This window comes from Pelophylax lessonae (genome assembly GCF_965119305.1).
Source record: "Pelophylax lessonae genome assembly, chromosome: 9".
NCBI classification, from domain to species: Eukaryota; Metazoa; Chordata; class Amphibia; order Anura; family Ranidae; genus Pelophylax; species Pelophylax lessonae.
The window spans coordinates 256,311,890-256,333,643 of NC_138776.1; the positions used below are offsets into that span (position 1 = coordinate 256,311,890).

The following is a 21,754-nucleotide window of genomic DNA, read 5'->3' on the forward strand; positions in this document are numbered from 1 at the left end:
ATACTTTCTCTTTCTGGCACAATCTGCATTCTTATACTTACCCTTACTATTATCTAGACTAGATTCCTCCTTAGTAATTGTCACCATCATTTCAGCTTCCTTCATAGACGGTTGCTCGCCCCTCACATATGTCTCATTTTCGTCTTTAACTTCAATTTTTATACCAATCATTTCTTTCCCCTAAAATCACAAAATAATTGTGAGCATTATTATCCTGAGACTACATGGAAGATTAAAATCTATTACAGTTTAGAGTTTGAGTTTGACATCCTGAGTCCCACCCACCTGATCATGGTGAGGGATGGTGTGATCCTTTTTTGTTCTATCCTGGGAATACAGAGGACGGGGACATCTCTCTGGTGGGTTCCCATTACTGGATCCATCTGTAGTAAACACACACACTGATTCAATACATTTTTTCTATGTGTTTATCAAATGACGGGGTATCTAGTAAGATTCTCCGCACTGCTCTCTCCTTTACAGTAGAATCTGTCTTACTTAGTGATGTTGTTTGCAGCTGGTTCTCCATCATGTCGTCCTTGTAGACAGCCTTGTGTCCTTCTAAATAATTCTCCATTAAACCATCCTCCTGTTTTTCTTCTTTTATCTCTTTTTTAATACCAATATCAAAATTGCTCAAGCTTTCCGCCTGTAACACAAATTAGTAAATATGCTGCTAATGCGCAGATCATAACGTAATTTTCAATGATTGTCAGTCTAGTACCTGATCATGGTGAGAAATGCTGAGATCTTCCTGTGCAGAACACAGAGGACTGGAACATCCCTCTGGTGGTTTTCTATTACTGGATCCATCTGTAGGAAACACACACACTGAGTGAATACATTATTTCTTTGGTTATTACATGATAGTTGTAACTGCATACTGCTCTCTCCTTTACAATACGGCCTACTCCTACCTGGAGGTGCAATGGGTGGTTGGTTCTCCATCATGACGTCCTTGTAGAGATCCTTGTGTCCTTCTAAATACTCCCACTCCTCCACGGAGAAATAGACAGTGACATCCTGACACCTTATTGGAACCTGACACACACAATAAAACAGTCACCATCGAGACATATCTATTGTTTGATACTGGACGATGTCCCAAAATTCCCAGCACCACTTACCTCTCTTGTCAGCAGCTCAATGATCTTCTTTGTGACTTCTAGAATCTTTTTTTCGCTATTTCTCTCAGATATCAGGGAGGAGGGTGAAGGAACCATACAGGGGTTTCGTCCATTCTCAGATATCATTTTTACAACCGTATAACCCTATAGAAGGAAAATATCACAATCATAAAGTACCAGAAGTTATCAATTGGACTTAAAATTGACCAGACATTACTATTTAAATAAAACAGCAACATTACTGACAAAAGATCGAAATGGGTGAAATCTGCAAAATCGTTGTTCACAATCAGTCAAAAGATCTCAATTTTTCCACAGGAAAAGTCCCTCTTTGTCCATAATGAGTCAAGAGATCTCCATCTTCTAGCAATAAAAGGCCCTTATTGCCCACAGTGAGTTGGAGTCTCCATCTTCCAGCAGGAAGAGGTCCCCATTGTCAACGAGTCTAGAGATTTACATTATTTCAGCAAGAAAAGGCCTATATTGCCTACAATGGGTCAAGAGATCTTTATTTTCCAGAAGGAAAATGCTCTTCTTGTCCATGAGTCAAGAGATCTCCATATTCTAGCAATAAAAGGCCCTTATTGTCCACAGTGAGTCGAGATCTCCATCTTCTAGCAGAAAGAGGTCCCCATTTTCCACAATGAGTCCAGAGATCTTCATTTTCTGGCAGGAAAATGCCTTCATTATGTACAATGAGTTGAACAAGCTCCATATTCCAGCAGGAAAAGGCCCTGTTTGTCCACAATGAGTCAAGATATCACTCTTCTAGCAGGAAGAGGTCACATTTATCACCAATGAGTCAAGATAACTCCATCTTCTAGCAAGAAAAAGCCCTCAATATCCACAAAATCTTCATCTTTCAGTAAGAAGAGGTCCCAGCTGTCCACAATGAGTTAAGATCTCCATCTTCAAGCAGGAAGAGGTCCCCATTGTCCTCTTTAAATTGAGATCTACATCTTCCAGAAGGAAGAGGTCTCCATTGTCCACAGTTAGTTGATATCTACATCTTCCAAAAGGAATTAGGTCCACACAATGAGTCGAGATCTACATCTTTCAGCAGGAAGAGGTCCCTATTGTCCACAATGAGTCCAGGGATCTTCATTTTCTGCCAGGAAAAGGCTCTCGTTGTCTACAAGGATTCCAAAGACCACTATCTTCCATTAGGATTGGGTTTTTTTCTTTGTCTAAAATTAGTTTAGAGGTTTCCATCTTCCAGCAGGAAATACCCTTGTCAAGAGAGCTCTATTTTCCAACAGGAAAAAGCCCCGGTTATCCACAATAAGTCAAAAGAGCTCAATATTTCTGCAGGAAAAGGCCCTCTTTGACCACAATGAATCAAGAGATCCCCATCTTCCAGTAAGAAAAGGCCCTCGTTGTCTACAAGGAGTCAAGAGATCTCAATTTTCCAGCAGGAAAAGACTCCTATTATTCATAATGAATCAAGAGAGCTCCGTCTTCCAGCAAGAAAAAACCCGATTTAATAGATCTCCATTTTTTTGAAGGAATAGGCCCTTGTTGTCCACAATGAGTCAAAATTTCCATCTTCCAGCAGGAAGATGTACCCATTGCCCTCATTGTTTAACCACTTGCCGACCAGTCACGTTGACTGTACTGCGGCAAAGTGGCTCGTTATCGTCTGGCGACGTAGACCTACGTCACCAGACATTCCCCAGACGTGCCGCCAGAGGCTCGCTCCCGCTGCATTCAGTTACAGCGGGAGTCGGGCCAGGCTAGGATCGTCGGCTTGTGTAAACAAAGTGGGCGGATCTCCTAAGTGACAGGCAGGGTCAGGTTGCAGGGTTCAGCATAGCTGAACCTGCGATCTGTCCCTGTGTCACTCAGTCACCTCCCCCCACACACGTCAGTAAGCACCAGGCATACATTAACCCCTCCCTCTCCAATAAAAATTAAGCCGTTCCCTGCTAGTGTAATTTTTACAGTAACAGTGCATATGTACAGCACTGCTTACTGTAGTAATGTCACTGGTACCCCCAAAAGTGTCAAAAATGTCAGTCAAGGGTCCGATCTGTCCGCCGCAATGTCGCAGTACCGCAAACAAAATCGCAGATCACCGCCATTACTCGTTAAAAAAAAAAACACCAAAAATGACAGAAATCTTTCCCTTAGTTAGTAAATGTAATAACTTTTGCGCAAACCAATCAAAATACGCTTATTGTGATTTTGTTTACCAAAAATATGTAGCAGAAAACAAATTGGCCTAAAATGATAAAAAATTTTGATTTTTACATTTTTTTGGGGGGGAATTTCATATAAGAAAATGTGAAAAATATTGTTATTTTTTAAAAATTGTCGCTTTTTTTTTGTTTATAGCGCAAAAAGTAAAAATCGCACAGGTGATCAAATTACCACCAAAAGAAAGCTCTATTTATGGGGAAAAAAGGACATCAATTTAATTTGGGTACGGCATTGTACGACCGCGCAATTGTCCGTTAAAATAACGCAGTGCCGAATCGCAAAATATGGCCTGGTCAGGAATGGGGTAAAACCTTCTGGTCATAAAGCGGTTAAAAATACGCTCATTGAGAATTTTTTTGTCAAAGACATGTAGCTAAATACATTTTGGCCTAAATATATATGACAAAAATTTAATATATTGGATATTTTTTAACTGTCAAAGTAGAAAAATATTGTTATTTTTTCAAAATTGACGCTGTTTTTTGTTTATAGCGCACAAAATGAAAATCGCAGAGGTGATCAAATACCACCAAAAGAAAGCTCTGTTTGTGGGAAAAAAAGGACGTAAATTTCGTTTGGGTACGAATGACTTTGCATGACCGCGCAATTGTCAGTTAAAGTCGCACAGTGCCGAATCGCAAAAAGTGGCCTGGACGTAAGACAGCAAAATCCTCCGGTGGTAAAGAGGTTAAAAGGAGTTGAAAGATCTCAATTTCTCATCAGGATTAGGCCCTCTTTGTCTACAGTGAGTCTAGAGATCTCCGTCTTCCAACAGGAAAAGGCCCTTGAGTCGACAGAGCTCCATCTTCCAGCAGGAAAGATGTCATTTGTAAAAAATGACACCATCTTCGGGCTCTTTGTTGGATCGGGCAGCCCAGAGATTGCGTCACTTTTCACAAATTTATATTTGTTAGTTAAGATGAGGATCTTCTTGACTCATTGTGGACAATGAGGTCCTCTTTTTCCTGGAAGATTGAAGATGGAGCTCTGTGGACTCTGTATATAACAAGGGCCTTTTCCTGCAGAAAGATGGAGATCTCTGGACTCATTGTGGATAATGAAGACCTCTTCCTACTACAAGTGTTTTTGTTAGTTCACCGGGCCTTGTGGTGACACCCACCAAACAATTGAGTATTGGACACCCTGACCATTATTGTATCTTATGGATTTCCCCGAATAAAGTTTTCTTTAATTTCTGTGAAGATTTCCATCCTCCAGGAGGAAGAGGTCCTTGTTATCCCCAATGAGTCAAAAGAGCTCCATCTTAAAAAGCCCTCATTGTCCACAGTAAGCTCTCGTTATCCACATGCACCCAGAGATTTCCATCTTCCTGCAGGACAAGGTCCACGTCTACGAAGAGTCAAAAAGTCTCAATCTTCCAAAAAAGAAAAGGCTTATCCTACAAAGCCAAAGGTGAGAGAAATGCCCACAGGTGGGAGTAAAGCTTGCTTCTATTGGGACATTTACGGCCAATTTAGAGTCACCCGTAGAAATGAAGCCTATCAAGTTGGCCTACAGATAGCCATGGTCTCTGCAGAAGTCCTTGATGTGACACCAGGTGAGCGAAGTATGACGGCTTTATAAGTGGATTGTCACCCAGGTATATGCTGATCAGCTGACCAGAGGTAAGTATTCTAATACAGAGGGGACGTGACAGGATTCTGGGCAAGTGGGACCTGGACAAAATGCAAATGTAAAAGACATATATACATTAAAAACACAAATTTTATTTCAATCTAAGAGTAAAAATATATATTTTGTCTGAAGGAAATAAAAACTAAAAAAGTGGTTTATTTATAATAATATAGTGACAGGAAAAACCTGTAAATTAATATTTGGTTGTGTAGTCATAGCCGTAAAATGGTCCTCACCTCTCCGGTCAGCAGGTGGAGGATCTCCAGGGTGAGCTGGAGGATCTGCTCAGTGAGGGGGTTACTATTCTCCTCCATAGCTCACACTCACTTCTGTAGCATCAGTACGCTTCCTCCAACGCTCAGTATTATGGGTAAAAGGAAGGCTCTCCAGTGATTGGTTCTCATCAGCCATTTTGTTGTAGCCCAGCAGAGACTAAGAAGCATTGTTCACAACAGAAATTCATTTGGAGAGAATCTGCCGAAGATGAACCCAGACTGGGAGCAAATAGGAGATCCTACATGAACCCAACACCGACTCCTCCACCGTACAGACAGACTTACACAGCACACCCCACCCCCCTCCCATCCACTGTACATTAACCCTTTACTGCCCCCCCAACCAATCCACCATACATTACCCCTTTACCACCCCCCCTCACCCCATCCACTGTACATTACCCCTTTACTGCCCCCATCCACCATACATTAACCCTTTACCGCCCCCCCCCCCCCTTCACCCCCATCCACTGTACATTAACCCTTTACTGCCCCCCAATCCACTGTACATTAACCCTTTACTGCCCCCCCATCCACCGTGCATTAACCCTTTACTGCCCCCCAGCATATCCACCGCACATTAACCCTTTACTGCTCCTCACCCCATCCACCTTACATTAACCCTCTACTGCCCCCAACCCATCCACCGTATGTTAATCCTTTACTGCACCCCACCCCATCCACCATACATTAACCCTTTACTGTCCCCCCTCCACTGTACATTAACCCTTTACTGCCCCCCCCCCCCCAATCCACCATACATTAACCCTTTACTGTCCCCAGCACATCCACCGCACATTAACCCTTTACTGCCCCATCCAACGTACATTAACCCTTTACTGCCCCCCACCTCATCCACAGTACATTAATTCTTTACTGCCCCCCACCCCATCCACCGTACGTTAACCCTTTACTGCCCCCACCCCATCCACCTTACATTAACCCTTTACTGCCCCCCCCATCCACCATACATTATCTCTTTACTGCCCCTCCTCCCATCCACTGTACATTAACCCTTTACTGCCCCCCCATCCACTGTACATTAACCCTTTATTGCCCCTCCCATCCACCATACATCAACCCTTTACTCCCCATACATTGTATATTAACCCATTACTGTCCTCTCCTCCCATCCACTGTACATTAACCCCCTTATTGGCTCCTCCCATCCGGAGGAACATTAACCCTTTACTGTCCTCTCCTCCCATCCACTGTACATTAACCCTTTACTCACCCATCCACTGTACATTAACCCTTCACTGCCCTCTCCCATCCACCATACATTAACCCTTTACTCACCCATCCACTGTACATTAACTCTTTACTGTACTTTCCTCCCATTCACCATACAATAACCCTTTACTACCCCCCCCCATCCACTGTATATCCCCCCTTTACTGTCCCCCCACTTCATCCACTGTACATTAACCCTTTACTGTCCTCTCCTCCCATCCACCATACATCAACCCTTTACTCCCCATACATTGTACATTAACCCTTTACTGTCCCTCCTTCCATCCACTGTACATTAACCCCTTTGTGCTCTTCTTCCATCAACTGTACATCAACCCTCTACTGCCTTTCTCCTATCCACTCTACAGTAACCCTTTACTGCCCTTCTCCAATTCCATGTGCATAACCCTTGCTGCCCTTTCCATCTTATGTACATGAACCTTTTACTGCTCCCCTTCCATCCGTGTACATTAACCCTTTAGTTTACCCTCATTTATTTACTCTATTTTAACCCACAAATACCCCCTCCCTCTCATTTTCTGCCCCCCTCTTGTTCTCCGTCTCCCATTTAGTGTTCATTAACCCTTTATTGGACACTTCTATTACCTGTGAGGTACCCCTTACTGTCCTCCTTTCCTCGTACATTAACCCTTTAACACCACCTTTACCATTGATTGTACAATAACACTTTCCTGCCCTTCTCTGTCCTCTATTAACCCTTTGATGCCCTTCTTCCTTTCTCTGTACATTGGTCTTTCACTGTCTCCTCCACCAATAAATATATTTAACCCTTTTCATCCCTCCACCCCCCCTCCTCATTCACTTAGCAATAACTCTCTCTTTCTCAGTTTGTTAGCGCTCTAATCCTCCCCTCCTATTCACCACACATTAACCCTTCACTGCCCTTGCATGTTCTCTGAGTATTACCCTTTATTACCCTGCCTTTCCATTTTCTGAAAATTAATCCTTTGCTACCCTCCTATTCTCTGCACATTAACCCTTCGGTGTCCCCTCACTTTAACCCAAATTACAAATATTATTGTGTCCCTGGTGAGAGCAATCCATGTTGTGGTGATGGGGACTGAATAGCCTTTTACAGAATGATGACCCTTGGATTGTACAATGGCACTGTAACATGTCTGATTAAAGGGGAATGAACCGATATGATGGAATCCGATTGTAATGTGTGTGACCAGATTATTCCTAAAAAGTTTTTAAAAACAAACAAGGACTCAGAGCAATTCAAACCTTTTATTTAGTTAAAAAAAAATAAGAACAGCACACAACCATCCAAGTGTTCATCTGAATTTTAAATCGTACAACATTCCAAGCCCTTCTTCTTTTCATTCCCCCCCCCCCCCCCGAAGTTGGTGAGGGGTGGATGATCCCTTTAATCTGCTGACAAATTGTGCAGGAGGGGCTGAGGCGGGCCCAGGTGGTATGTGAATGCTCATTCATTAACCAATGGGCAGGTTGGAGGGGCAGGATGATACAGGAAATTTCATATGGTGAATAGTGGTGTCAACCTCCTGAATTACGAGACTGGCTGAACAGAATCACAAATATCTTGGCAGGTATAATTATTACAAATAGGTATTAGCTGCAATGTTGGTGTTATGCTTTGAGTCACCCCTTGCACAGTCCGAAAGATGAAACGCTATTGGAAATGATTTATAATGACCTTTATTATTCCTAAACATACCTGATGTCCACTGAGGTGGTAAACGTGCGATTTCTTGAATTTTAGAACTTATCTACAACCAAGAACAAAAATTTTAATATATTGCAGTTCATAGATAAGGTGGCTGCATTCGTTTTCTTTTCGCTTTCTATCCATTACGTTCACCTGGTGGTCCTGCCTGGAACACACTTCTTGTATTGTATCTCTGGAGGAGCAAGGTTGTCGCTCCGGGACAGGACTACAGAACACGTCCCTCTCTCCATAACATAGGGGGAGGTTTTCTGTAGTCAAGAGTAAGAGCTGAGAACAAAGTAAGAGTGCAGCAGAGAAAGATATCAGCTCACAAACTTTCTGGAAGGATGTAAAGAAAGCAAAAAGCAGAAGTTCATTCTTGGGATTTACATAGCCTTCTAGTCTATAGTATAAACCCTGCACCTGTTTAATGACTAAAATTGCCCCTTCAACCCCCATCAAGCTCTACAATGACCTTTTACCGCACATGTGTCAAACACAACGCCCGTGGGCCGAATCCGGCCCTCCAGGCCAATTCATGTGGCCCTCCCACCTCTCCTGCAGTTGCAGCACCCCCTTATCTCCACCACCACCTTGTTTTAGCAGTCAGCAGCAGAGAGGAGGACAGAACTCCTCTGCCAGATCATGCTCTTCTCCCTGCAGCCACAGAGAGGCTTGTCTTTGCCCCCTCCCAGTCTCAGCAGTCGGCAGCAGAGAGGAGAACAGGACTCCTCCTACAGATCCTGCACTTCTCTGTGCAGCTGCAGCATAACCTTGTCTCCACCTCCCTGGTCTCAGCATTCAGAACATTCTGGCAGCTGACTCTTGCCCTCCATGGGTCTTCCTCTAGACCCTGCACTTTCTGCTTCCCAGCTCCCTCCCAGCTTCCTTTATGGCAGCAGCACACGGTAAGGGGGGTGCACTGTGATGTAAGGGAGGGTGGAGGTCTCTTGACTTCTGATGGTTGGGGGGCTTGGTCTGGACTAGTCTTACAGATACAACCGTCCCTTTGAGGGCAGCCATTACGCTGATGTGGCCCATGATGAAATTGAGTTTGACACCCCTGTTCTACAGCTCCACCGCCTAGACTGTAAAACCATTGGGGAAGGGTCCTTTTCTCCCATTGTGTCCTGTTCCTCTACATGTTTGTTGGGGCTGTGATGAGAAAAAAAGTATTTGGCCTCTTTCACACATACGAACCGGTTACCCGTTTTTCATCCATCCATTGAGGGATGGAAAAAAAGAAGGATATCAATATATCTCTATGGAAAAACAGATGGAAACAGATGAACATCTATTTACACCTGCATCAATTTAAAATACATTTTTTGGGACAGATCAAAGCCCTATTTTTGGACCAGCAAAGAAACAGGACGGATGAAAAACGGATGTAAACGGACAAACAGTCCATTCTTGCATTGGTAGAGGGTGTAAAAAACTGATGACCAACTGATAAGAGAGCCTCTTCCATCTCTCTAGGAGCATTGGCGAGATCTCTGAGGTGCGTTTCTGGATTTTCACCCCTGTTGTGTCCATTATGAGGAGTTTCCACCATCCCTGTGCTAAGTTCTAGGTCTGTACACCCACTGTGCTCATTATGAGGGGTCCCCACCATCCCTGTGCTGAGTTCCTTGGTCTATACACCTGCTGTGCCCATTATGAGGGGTTTCCACCATCCCTGTGCAGAGTTCCTGCGTCTTTACACCTGCTGGGTCCATTATGAGGGGTTCCCACCATCCCTGTGCTGAGTTCCAGGTCTGTACACCCGCTGTGCCCATTATGAGGGGTTCCCACCATCCCTGTGCTGAGTTCCAGGTCTGTACACCCACTGTGCTCATTATGAGGGGTTTCCACCATCCCTGTGCTGAGTTCATGCGTCTGTACACCTGCTGTGCCCATTATGAGAGTTCCCATCATCCCTGTGCTGAGTTCCAGGTCTGTACACCTGCTGTGCTCATTATGAGGGGTTCCACCATCCCTGTGCTGAGTCCTGGGTCTGTATACTTGCTGTGCCAATTATGAGGGGTCCCCACCATCCCTGTGGTGAATTCCTAGGTCAGCACACCTGTTGTGCAAACTATGAGGGGTTCCCACCACCCCCCTGTTAAGTTCCTGGGTCTGCACACTTGCTGTGCCCATTATGAGGGGTTCCTACTATCCCTGTGCTGAGTGCCCAGGTAAGTACAACATTATAAGGGGTTCCCACCACCCCTATGTTGGGTTCACAGGTCAGCACTCCATTCCCACCAGGACAAGAACAAAGCCAGGAATTATGGCCAGAAAACTTCCATACTGGATTTATTATTGGTTCTATATTATAAAGATTTCAACAGTTATGGTGGCATCCCCAGGTGAACAAAAAACATGTTTAAAGTGGAAAGAATTGGAGGAATGAACTATGGCAAGGCAAGCTAACCAATGGAGTCCCAAAAAAAAAATAAAAAGCCAACAGGTGACACAAACCCCCGGACTCCATCTACACCTGAAACATCCCTTTTGGGTGGATTATCGGTTGAAGTCTTCATATTTGATGATGATGATGACCAATCCTGCATGATCATCATTGGCTGTGGGATTTCTGATGTGAAACGAGTTGCTCTTCCTCCGTAAAACTTTTGCGGCACTCGGAACAGGAAAATGGCTTCTTGCCGGAGTGGAGTCTCAGGTGCTTACTGAGGTGCGCTTTTTGCGAGAAACATCGGCCACACTCCGGACAGGAAAAGGGCTTCTCGCCGGTGTGGACCCTCCTGTGCAGGGTGAGAAGGGTCCCCGATTTGAACGACTTCCCACAATCAGTACACGGGAAGGGCTTTTCCCCAGTGTGGTCCCTCTGGTGGAGAATAAGGTGGGACTTTTTCTTAAAGGATTTCTCGCACTCGGTACATGAGAAGGGCTTTTCGCTGGTGTGGACTCTTTGGTGCGTGTTAAGTTCCGATTTAGTTTTGAAGGACTTATCGCACTCGGTACACGAATATGGCTTTTCCCCAGTGTGAACCCTCTGGTGGACCTGAAGCTGATATTTTTTTACGAACAGCTTGTCGCAGTCTGGGCATGAAAAGATCTCCTTGCCCGTATGAGTCCTCTGATGTACGTAAAGGTCGCATTTCTTTTTGAAAGATTTCCCACACTCCAAGCAGATCAGCGATCCCTCTTTTATACTCAGTTTCTGTAGCTGCTCTTTCTTTTTGAGGAGCTTGTCCCGCCGTTTCTCCAGGTGGTTCTGCTGGTGTATGATGAGCGTGTGCTTTCGGGTGAAACACTTCCCGCACTCTGGACACGAGAACGGCGTCTCACCCGTGTGTATCCTCTGATGCGTCGTTAGATGATACTTCTCTTTAAAGCTCTGCCCACATTCAGTGCACGAATAAGGCCTCTCATCTGTGTGATGTCTCAAGTGATGGACCAGTCCTGACTTGAATTCAAAGGATTTCCCGCAATCCGGACACGGAAAGGGCAGCAGTCCGACGTGATGTTTTTGGTGCTTAAGCAGATTTGATCTTGTTGTGAAACATTTCCCGCACTCTGTACATGGAAACAGGCGCTCCCCTACATGGGTCTTCTCATGGACGGCCAGGGATGATTTTGTTGTAAAATATTCATCACATTCAGGACATCGAAACAGCCTAGTGTCTCCAAGTGTTACTGTATCTGAGAAACCTTCCATGAGACTGGGAGTGATGGTATTATCTTCTGCATAGCAACCCGAAGGTAAAATAAGGGGTCCCTCTAAGGTATTCTGGACATCGTTTCCATCTGCTGGCAAACAAAATTGGTATTAGCATTAAATGCGTGTCCACTTCCTTGTATTTTGGTCTAGTGATCAACAGTTTTACAAAACTCTGGTATGCGACTGTGTTCAATCCTAACATTGATATAAACAGAAATAAAATGTACAATACAAGTATCTCCACCTCATTTGTTAGGAACATGAGAGTATATTAAGGAATGGAGATGGACCTTTCATATGGTGTACAGTATCTCCTCCTCATTTGTTGGGAACATGACGTTATATTGAGGAATGGAGATGGACCTTTCATATGGTGTACAGCATCTCCTCCTCATTTGTTGGGAACATGACGTTTTATTGAGGAATGGAGATGGACCTTTCATATGGTGTACAGTATCTCCTCCTCATTTGTTGGGAACATGATGCTATATTGAGGAATGGAGATGGACCTTTCATATGGTGTACAGTATTTCCACCTCATTTGTTGGGAACATGACGTTATACTAAAGAATTGAGATGGACCTTTCATATGGTGTACAGTAGCTCCTTCTCCTCATTTGTTGGGAACATGACGTTATATTGAGGAATGGAGATGGACCTTTCATGCGATATCTCCACATCATTTGTTGGCCACAATAGATGGTGGGGTAGGTACATCGATGATGTTCTTGTGGACAGATGGTGGGGTAGGTACATCGATGATGTTCTTGTGGACATGATTTCACAATCTTATGGTAAATTAAGGGTTCTCTATATGCCGATGAAATGGTGCTCCTCTTTAACAAGAAAGATTATATGTATGACCAACACTTTCAGGTCCTGAAATTATTATTTTACAACCACATTACTGTATGTGTGGTTATATAGCCAGGATTAGTTTACTGCTAATAGTCACAAACATAAAATATAGATATGAGTTGAGGGTGAACTGTCCATAACCAAATGTAAAAACCAAGTCACACCCCATTAACCACACAGTTACAAGGTGATTTTTTTCAACCAACATTTGCATCCCTACCCTGCTGGTCTACATTTTACAGTCTAAACTGCCAAATAATGAGAGGGTCTACTCAATTACTTTTAGTCAATGGGCATACCTTAAACTGGCAGACTTACAAAAGAAAAAAGTAAGCGTTCATGATCTACCTGTTTCATTATCTAGAGAAGGTTCCTCCTTTATAATTGTCACCAAAATGTCAGGATCTTCAGATAACTGCAGATCACCCCTCTCGTAAGTTTCTTCTTCTTCGTCCTCTTCAACCTTAATTTTCAGATGAATCAACTCTTCATCCTAATCCCAGAAAATAACAGATAATATCTTTAACTTGTAGGCAGTAATATACTACAAAGAAGAATATAAGAATATCATCTCAAACCGTCTTCTACTTTGCCTACCTGATCATGGAGAGGGATGGTGTGATCTTCCTGTGTGGAATCCCGGGAATACAGAGGATGGGGAGATCTCTCTGGTGGGTTCTTTTTACTGGATACATTTGCTTTAACCTCAATTTTCATATCTTCTCTCTAAAATCACAAAATGATTGTGAGCACTAATGACCTACAGAAGAACATACAGTAAGTCTAATACAATTTAGAGTCAAGCTTGATATCAACATATTCCCATCTACCTTATCATGGTGAGGGATGATGTGATGTTCCTGTGTGGAATCCCGGGAATACAGAGGACGGGGACATCTCTCTGGTGGGTTCCCATTACTGGATCCATCTGTAGAAAACAGGCACATTGACTGAATACATTGTTTCTATGTGTTTATCAGATGATGGGGGATCTAGGTGGACCCTCCGTACTGCTCTCTCCTTTACAATAAAGTCTCCTCTTACCCGGTAATGTGAGGGGCGGCTGATTCTCCATCATGATGTCCTTGTAGAGATCCTTGTGTCCTTCTAAATACTCCCACTCCTCCATGGAGAAATAGACCGTGACATCCTGACACCTTATAGGAACCTGACACACACAATGATACAGTCACCATCCAGACACATCCCTTGTCTGTTACTGGATCATTTCCCAGATTTCCTGACACAGCTCACCTCTCCTGTCAGAAGCTTGGTGATCTTGTTGGTGACTTCTAGAATCTTTTTTCTGTTACGCGTTTCGGGTTTCAAGGACAGAGATGAAGGCGCCTTGATGGGGCTGTCTCTATTCCCTGACGTCATTTTTACCACTATATGATCCTGTGAAGAGACAGGTATAGCAGTCATTTAGAAATTCCAAGAATATCAGTTACAAGGGTTTGAGATCGCACTGGACTGACTCGATCAGTCACTGGTCATTGGTGCGTGATGACGTGAGGATGTAAGAAGAAATCCCTTCTGATGATTTCTGCCCAATTTGAAAACAAGGTGGCTGTGAGACCTTTTGGGGGGCTTGGCTGCTGCCTCGTTTCAACATGTAAACTTGGAAAGATAGGTAGAAAGGGGCACGCAGTATATAGTAAATACAAATTGGAAGGCGTTTCGGAGGAACAAAAGACTCCTCCTTCCTCAGGGCTGTTGCTGTATGCTTATAAATGGGGAAGGATCCCAAACAGGTGTGTCTGTAATAAAAAGATCAGACCCTGAGGAAGGTGGGGTTGGGGGGGGGGGGGGGGAGTCTTTTTTTTCACCTGAAACGCATTGGATTGATTACGTGTTGCTACTCTCAATAAATGATTACAAATTCACCTTTCAACTTGTATTTACTGGATAATGGGCACTGCTTTCTACCTACCTTTCCAAGAATGTGCGTCCACCAAGGGGGCAAAACAAAAACAAAATGGCACCTTATATGCATGTAGCATGTATTGCCATGCATTGAGGTCCCACACGCATTAACATAGCGCAAAGATATAAACGGGCTCAGTTTTCAGATCATCTAGAGCACTAGTCCTCCCACTGGCTCCAATGATGGGGCACTAGTTCTCCCACTGGCACCAATGATGGGGCACTAGTCCTCCCACTGACACAGATGATGGGGCACTAGTCCTCACACTGACACAGATGATGGGGCACTATTCCTCCCACTGATCCCAATGAAGGGGCACTATTCCTCCCACAGATACCAATGATGGGACACTATTCCTCCCACAGATACCAATGATGGGGCACTATTCCTCCCACTGATACCAATGATGGGGCACTATTCCTCCCACTGACACCAATGATGGGGCACTATTCCTCCCACTGACACCAATGATGAGGCTCTATTCCTTCCACTGATACCAATGATGGGGCACTATTCCTCCCACTGACACCAATGATGGGCCACTATTCCTCCCACTGATACCAATGATGGGGTACTATTCCTCCCACTGATACCAATGATGGGGTACTATTCCTCCCACTGATACCAATGATGGGGCACTATTCCTCCCACTGATACCAATGATGGGGCACTATTCCTCCCACAGATACCAATGATGGGACACTATTCCTCCCACAGATACCAATGATGGGGCACTATTCCTCCCACTGATACCAATGATGGGGCACTATTCCTCCCACTGACACCAATGATGGGGCACTATTCCTCCCACTGACACCAATGATGAGGCACTATTCCTTCCACTGATACCAATGATGGGGCACTATTCCTCCCACTGACACCAATGATGGGCCACTATTCCTCCCACTGATACCAATGATGGGGTACTATTCCTCCCACTGATACCAATGATGGGGTACTATTCCTCCCACTGATACCAATGATGGGGCACTATTCCTCCCACTGATACCAATGATGGGGCACTATTCCTCCCACAGATACCAATGATGGGACACTATTCCTCCCACTGACACCAATGATGGGGCACTATTCCTCCCACTGATACCAATGATGGGGCACTATTCCTCCCACTGACACCAATGATGGGGCACTATCCTTCCCACTGATACCAATGATTGGGCACTATTCCTCCCACTGATACCAATGATGGGGCACTATTCTTCCCACTGATACCAATGATGGGGCACTATTCCTCCCACTGACACCAATGATGGGGCACTATTCCTCCCACTGATACCAATGATGGGACACTATTCCCCCCACTGACACCAATGATGCAACTTTTTTTACTACCACTGACCACCAAGCCTATGGCATGGTTTACTCCCACTGATACCACTGGCCCTTTTTTTTTCAAAAGTTTGGAGACTCTTGGACTAGAGAGAGAAAAACCCTCCATAGAAAGAAGGCAAAGAAGAGTAGGCTTTCATCGAAGGGTGGCCATACACCCTACAATCTGACTGTGCAATCTTATTTACGTTCACCAAAACTATATCATACGAGGGAAAACCTATACAATCCAATGCATTTCTATCCAGTTCCACAAGCCTTTATATTATTATTTTTATTCGTAGATCTAAATTGTACAATCTCCTTGTATAGTGTGTGGCCGGGGTTAAAGCTGACCATACACTATACAATCTGATTGTGCAACCTCCATACAATCTACCACACCAAAACTATGTAATTTAGGGACAAACCTAAAAAAAACAAAAAACAAAATCCATTACCTAGCATGCAATTAGGCGGGCCCTTTCACTACATAGTAGATGGTAGATCTAAAAGACATTGTACAATCACATTGTATAGTGCAGTGATGGCGAACCTTGGCACCCCAGATGTTTTGGAACTACTTTTCCCATGATGCTCCTGTACTCTGCAGTGTAGTTGAGCATCATGGGAAATGTGGATCCAAAACATCTGGGGTGCCAAGGTTCACTATCACTGTTATAGTGCACGGTCAGCTTCAGGCCACTAGCAAAAAACAGAATCTTACTGGGAGTGGGAGGGGTTATATAGGGGGATGTCCCTGCAGCCCTCTCTTTTTTGCTCCTGTCCAATCACCTGAAGGTTGCTGCATATAACCCATAGTAATGACTTAACCACGCCCACAATGTCCTGCGGCCGGGCCGCCGGTGTAGGCAAACTGACATCCGGGTTTAGGTCGCACGTGCATCCCGAGCGGCACCCGCAAGATTGTATACAGCGGGAGCCTCTCAACAAGTCCTGGCCAATGATTCACAGTCTGGACCTGCTGATCGGCTCTATCCAATCACAACACAGGGCTCTGTGAAAGAGGGAACGATCTCTCTGTTTCTTATCCCTGTAAAGCAGGAATGAGAAACTAAGAGATCGATTAGTAAAAGCTGCACACTGTACACACATTACACATTGTTAGGCGCGTATTTAACCCCTTGATCCCCTAGATGTTAACCCCTTCCCAGCCAATTAGTACAATAAAAGTGTATAGTAGTATCACCGATCACTGCAGTACTGCGCCGCAGGAGAGCGCACTGCATGTGGCTGCAAGGCAGTTGAAGTGTGGCCCCATTCACTTGAATAGGTAGTGCCTGCCGAATGCAACAGGTGGGGGGGGAGGGCTAACTCCTGCTGCAGCCGTTCAGCAAGGCATCATGACTGGGCTATGTGTATGAGCCAAGGATTTTCATGAAAGGGTCCAAATTTTTATTAAACGATCACAGCAAAGAACAGCGACATTTCAGAGCCACGGAGCACCCCTCATCATGGCATGTGTGCACCCTTTTTTTTTTGGGGGGGGGGGGGGGGGTGGGGTGAAAAAAATGTGGTTTAGCCACGTGTTGTTACCACCCCCCCCCCCCTCAGCCACAAGTGTATGCGAGCCCCAAAACTAGCAACATTGTTTACCGCTCCCCCTGAAAAGCGATCTGATTGCTTTTCAGAGGACGGTGAAAAGAGGTTTGCAGGCTTTGAGGAGGTGATACTACCACTCCCATGCCTTTTTTTTTTGCCATTGTGGGGCCGCATCGCAACAAGCATTCAGCTTGCGGTTGCAGCGCGGTCCCATTCACGTACATGGGAGAGTTTTCTGCCTGTCATAGCCGGCCATTTGTGCTCCACCATGTCCTCTGGATGGGGTGGGGGCAATAGAAAATGCAGAATGCAGATCACCTACCTGTTTTTACCACCCCATGAAAGGAGTCTTGCTCAGGCGCAAAAATTCTTGCGTCGTGCATTTTTTAGGGCTTGTTCGAACTTGCTTTGCTGAAGCATGACCCACATTCAGACAGCAATAGACAGGCGGAGAGAAGGCGTAGTATTGCCCCATTGCCTGCGTTACCCCCTAAATGCCACGTAGGGCGCAACTGCAGGGTCGGTTGCAGTGTGGCACCATTCACTTGAATAGGTTGAGGTGGTATCACCCGCCTAGCGCAACAGGGGGTACAAATTCTGTATCCTGGTCGCGTCAGGTGTACACCCCTCACCCGCAAAAGAGGGAGCAGCTGGGGGGGGCGTTAAAAATGTGATAACTGCCCCAATCGCAAATGTTAACAAGTACTTAGGCTGCATTTACGTCCGCAAGTTCTTTAAACGCAAATAAATGTTCATTTTTCGCAAACGCTGGTGGCGCTTGCGGTGCCATTAATTTTCAATGGCAACCCAGGCGTGGGCAGCAGAAGCCCATTTTGCCACTAAAAACACGCACTGAAAAATGGGGTGACACCCTGCGACCATAAAGGTTTTGGAGATATTTTGGAGATATTTTGGGGCGTTTGTCACATGTAGCGCATTGTTAGTTGCAACATGCAAAACAAAAAAACCCAACAACACTCAAAAGGTTCCAGAACTACTTTGGGGCATTTAGCGTGCCCTAGGCGCGACGCATATTTACGCATGAAAAACGTGCAAAAAAACCACTCAGGTGTGAATGAGGCCTTAAAGTCTACGGGGCCAAAAATACATGAAAAAAAAAAAAAAAAAAAAAAAGAACCTTTTCAAGCAAATTGCATTTAAAAGAAAAGGTTTCCTGTTGCTGAGTGTCGTGCGTAGGCGCAAAATCGCTCGGGTGCAAATAGCGGCTAAAGGTTTTCCCCATCTGTTGTTACGTTTTTAGTCCGTTGTAAAAAAACAAAACAAAACAAAACACAGAACAATTTGAAAAACAAAAATGAGCACTCCAATTTTTTGTCATTGAAAACCAAAAGAAATAAAAGGAGCGCACTTGGCGCCTGCGCTCCCAGAATCCTCCTCACCTCTCCGGTCAGCAGGTAGATGATCTCCAGGGTGAGGTTCAGGATGGTCTCGGTCAGCCGGGTGCAGTTCTCCTCCATGGCTCACAGCCTCCTCCACTCACTTCCTGCACAAGCAGCTTCCACCCTCCCACGCTCAGCATTCTGGGTAAAAGCCAAACCCTTTGCTGTCTGGTTCAGCTCGGCCATTGTGTTGTAGACCAGGAGGAATGCTTAAAATTGCAGTTTTCTATCGATATCTGCCAAAACAACAGACAGTCCATTGAGAACAAATTCCATTTCCTCGGCTTCTGATTTGTTCATTTAGCTGCATTCCTAGACGTCTCCACCTAGGAGGCTACAGCAAAATGGCCGCCACCATGCGCTTATACTCAATGTTTTCCTGCTCTGGGCGATGTCCTCTTTTTGATGTCCCACCAGTCTACAACAAGGTGACATCTAATCCAGAAAATAACTGTATCTTCAGCAACGTAGGGGTTTAATTCAAAGTACATTGTAAAACAATTCATAGATGGCAAGACGAGGGTTAATCCACAATAAAACAATGCATAGACAGCAGGACAATAGGGATGGAGGCACATGGTATGTATGATCATGTGCTTCATTCAAAGTCCCACATTTCCCCCTTCTACAGAAAGCCGGACAAGGGTTAATCTACAGTAAAACAATGCATAGATTGTAATACAAGGATTAATCCGCTATAAAATGATGCATAAATGGCAAGACAAGGGTTAAGCCACAATAAAGCAATGCATAGATGGCAAAGCAGGGGTTAATCCACGATAAAACAATGCATAGATGGCAAGTCAAGGGTTAGTCCACGATAAAACAATGCATAGACGGCAAGGCAGGGGTTAATCCACAATAAAACAATGCATAGATTGTAATACAAGGATGAATCCACTATAAAACGATGCACAGATGGCGAGACATGGGTTAATCCACACTAAAACGATGAATAGATGGCAAGACAAGGGTTAATCCATGATAAAACAATGCATAGACGGCAAGACAAGGGTTAATCCACACTAAAACGATGAATAGATGGCAAGACAAGGGTTAATCCATGATAAAACAATGCATAGACGGCAAGACAAGGGTTAAACCACGCTAAAACAATGCATAGGTGGCAAGACACGGGTTAAGCTATGATAAAACAATGCATAGATGGCAAGGCAGGTGTTAATCCATAGTAAAACACTAACTAGATGGCAAGGTTAGGGTTAATCCATGTACAAACACTGCATAGATGGCAAGACAAGGGTTAATCCACAATAAAACATTGCATAGACTTCAAGACAAATGTTAAGCCACAATAAAGCAATGCATAGACAGCAAGGCAGGGGTTAATCCACAGTAAAACAATGCATAGATTGTAATACAAGGAATAATCCACTATAAAACGATGCACAGATGGCGAGACAAGGGTTAATCCACAATAAAATTATGCACAGTTAGCGAGACAAGGGTTAATCCACAATAAAACGATGCATAGACGGCAGGACAAGGGTTAAGCCACGCTAGGAAAAAAAAAAAAGAAGACGGCAAGGCAGGGGTAAATCTATAGTAAAACACTAACTGGATGGCAAGGTTAGGGTTAATCATGTAAAAACACTGCATAGATGGCAAGGCAGGGGTTAATTCATAGTAAACACCAACTAGATGACAAGGTTAAGGTTAATCCATGTAAAAACACTGCATAGATTGCAAAACAAGGGTTAATCCACGATAAAACAATGCATATACGGCAAGGCAGGGGTTAATCCATAGTAAAACACCAACTAGATGGTAAGGTTAGGGTTAATCCATGTAAAAACACTGCATAGATGGCAAGGTGAAATTATTCTTCATGCACACAATGGCATAGGCAGCACATTGAGGGTTAATCCACAGGAAAACTGCATAGATGGCAAGGATAGGGTCAATCTAAGATCGAACCAATCACTGACAGCAAAGCAAGATTTAATCCTCTGTAAAACAATGCAAAGAATGGCAAGGCAAGAGTTAACCCACGTTAAAGCAATGCATAGACTGCAAGACAGGGGTTCATCCACAGAAGAACACTGCATAGATGGCAAGGCGAGGGTTACACATCATGAACACACTGGCATAGGCAGGATGTTGAGGGTTAATCCACAGTCAAACAGTGCATAGATGACAAGGTGAGGGCTAATCCAAGATTGAGACCATCACTCACAGCAAAGCAAGGGTTAATCCACAGTAAAGCACTGCATAGAATGGCAAATTCGAGGGTTAACCCGAGGTAAAACAATGCATAGACAGCATGGCGAGGGTTAATCTACAACAAGACAATGCATAGATGGCAAGGTATGGGTTAATTTACAGTAGAACCAATAACTGGAATCAAAGTAAGGGTTAATTTACAGTAACTGAATATGCAGACAGCAAAGTGAGGGTTAATAGTATAAAAAAGTATAGTTGGGAAGGTTAGGGTTAATCAAAGATAGACCCAATCACTGACAGCGGGGCAAGGGTTAATTTACAGTAAATTAATGCACACACAGCAAAGTGAGGGTTAACTCACAGTATTAAAAAAAAAGTATAGTTGGGAAGGAGAGGGTTAATCATAGATAGAACCAATCACTGACAGCAAGGCAAGGGTTAACCTATGGTAAAACAATGCATAGACAGTATGGCAAGGGTTAATCTATAGTAGAACCAATTATTGACACCAAAGCAAGGGATAATTCACAGTAAAATAATGCAAAGACAGCATGGCGGGGGTTAATCCACAGTGAAACCATGCATAGGTGGCAAGGGAAGGGTTAATCCCCAACAGAGTCTACAGCCAGGCAAAGGTTAACTCACAGTGACCTATTGGGTTCAGTAT

At 44.2% G+C, this 21,754-nt stretch overlaps 2 protein-coding genes across 2 annotated transcripts; both read right to left on the reverse strand.

The window, feature by feature from the left end:
- Positions 1 to 622: 622 nt before the first annotated feature.
- On the reverse strand, positions 623 to 5,316 carry LOC309562905 (gastrula zinc finger protein XlCGF66.1-like). Its single transcript, XM_082267225.1, has 4 exons — positions 5,198 to 5,316; positions 1,128 to 1,271; positions 918 to 1,041; positions 623 to 813 (listed from the first exon to the last, which is right to left on the reverse strand). Exons 1-4 carry the CDS (start codon positions 5,273 to 5,275, stop codon positions 713 to 715), a joined length of 447 nt encoding a protein of 148 aa, XP_082123351.1. The 5' UTR covers positions 5,276 to 5,316; the 3' UTR covers positions 623 to 712.
- A 5,331-nt stretch (positions 5,317 to 10,647) lies between these two features.
- On the reverse strand, positions 10,648 to 19,060 carry LOC309562674 (uncharacterized protein). Its single transcript, XM_082266953.1, has 6 exons — positions 18,907 to 19,060; positions 13,942 to 14,085; positions 13,732 to 13,855; positions 13,518 to 13,615; positions 13,036 to 13,180; positions 10,648 to 11,915 (listed from the first exon to the last, which is right to left on the reverse strand). Exons 1-6 carry the CDS (start codon positions 18,982 to 18,984, stop codon positions 10,723 to 10,725), a joined length of 1,782 nt encoding a protein of 593 aa, XP_082123079.1. The 5' UTR covers positions 18,985 to 19,060; the 3' UTR covers positions 10,648 to 10,722.
- Between the last annotated feature and the right edge of the window lie 2,694 nt (positions 19,061 to 21,754).

Bases quoted from the DNA above. Each gene is read 5' to 3' on its own strand.
- LOC309562674 (XM_082266953.1), bottom strand. From the start codon at position 18,984: ATGGAGGAGAACTGCACCCGGCTGACCGAGACCATCCTGAACCTCACC. The intron at 13,181-13,517 runs GTAGATGGGAAT...TTCTGGGATTAG, and splicing joins TCATCCCTCACCATGATAAG to GATGAAGAGTTGATTCATCT. The intron at 11,916-13,035 runs GTAGATCATGAA...GTTTGCCAGCAG, and splicing joins TTCTCTAGATAATGAAACAG to ATGGAAACGATGTCCAGAAT.
- LOC309562905 (XM_082267225.1), bottom strand. From the start codon at position 5,275: ATGGAGGAGAATAGTAACCCCCTCACTGAGCAGATCCTCCAGCTCACC. The intron at 1,272-5,197 runs GTGAGGACCATT...TTCCTTCTATAG, and splicing joins TCCACCTGCTGACCGGAGAG to GGTTATACGGTTGTAAAAAT. The intron at 1,042-1,127 runs GTAAGTGGTGCT...TGTGTGTGTCAG, and splicing joins TTGAGCTGCTGACAAGAGAG to GTTCCAATAAGGTGTCAGGA.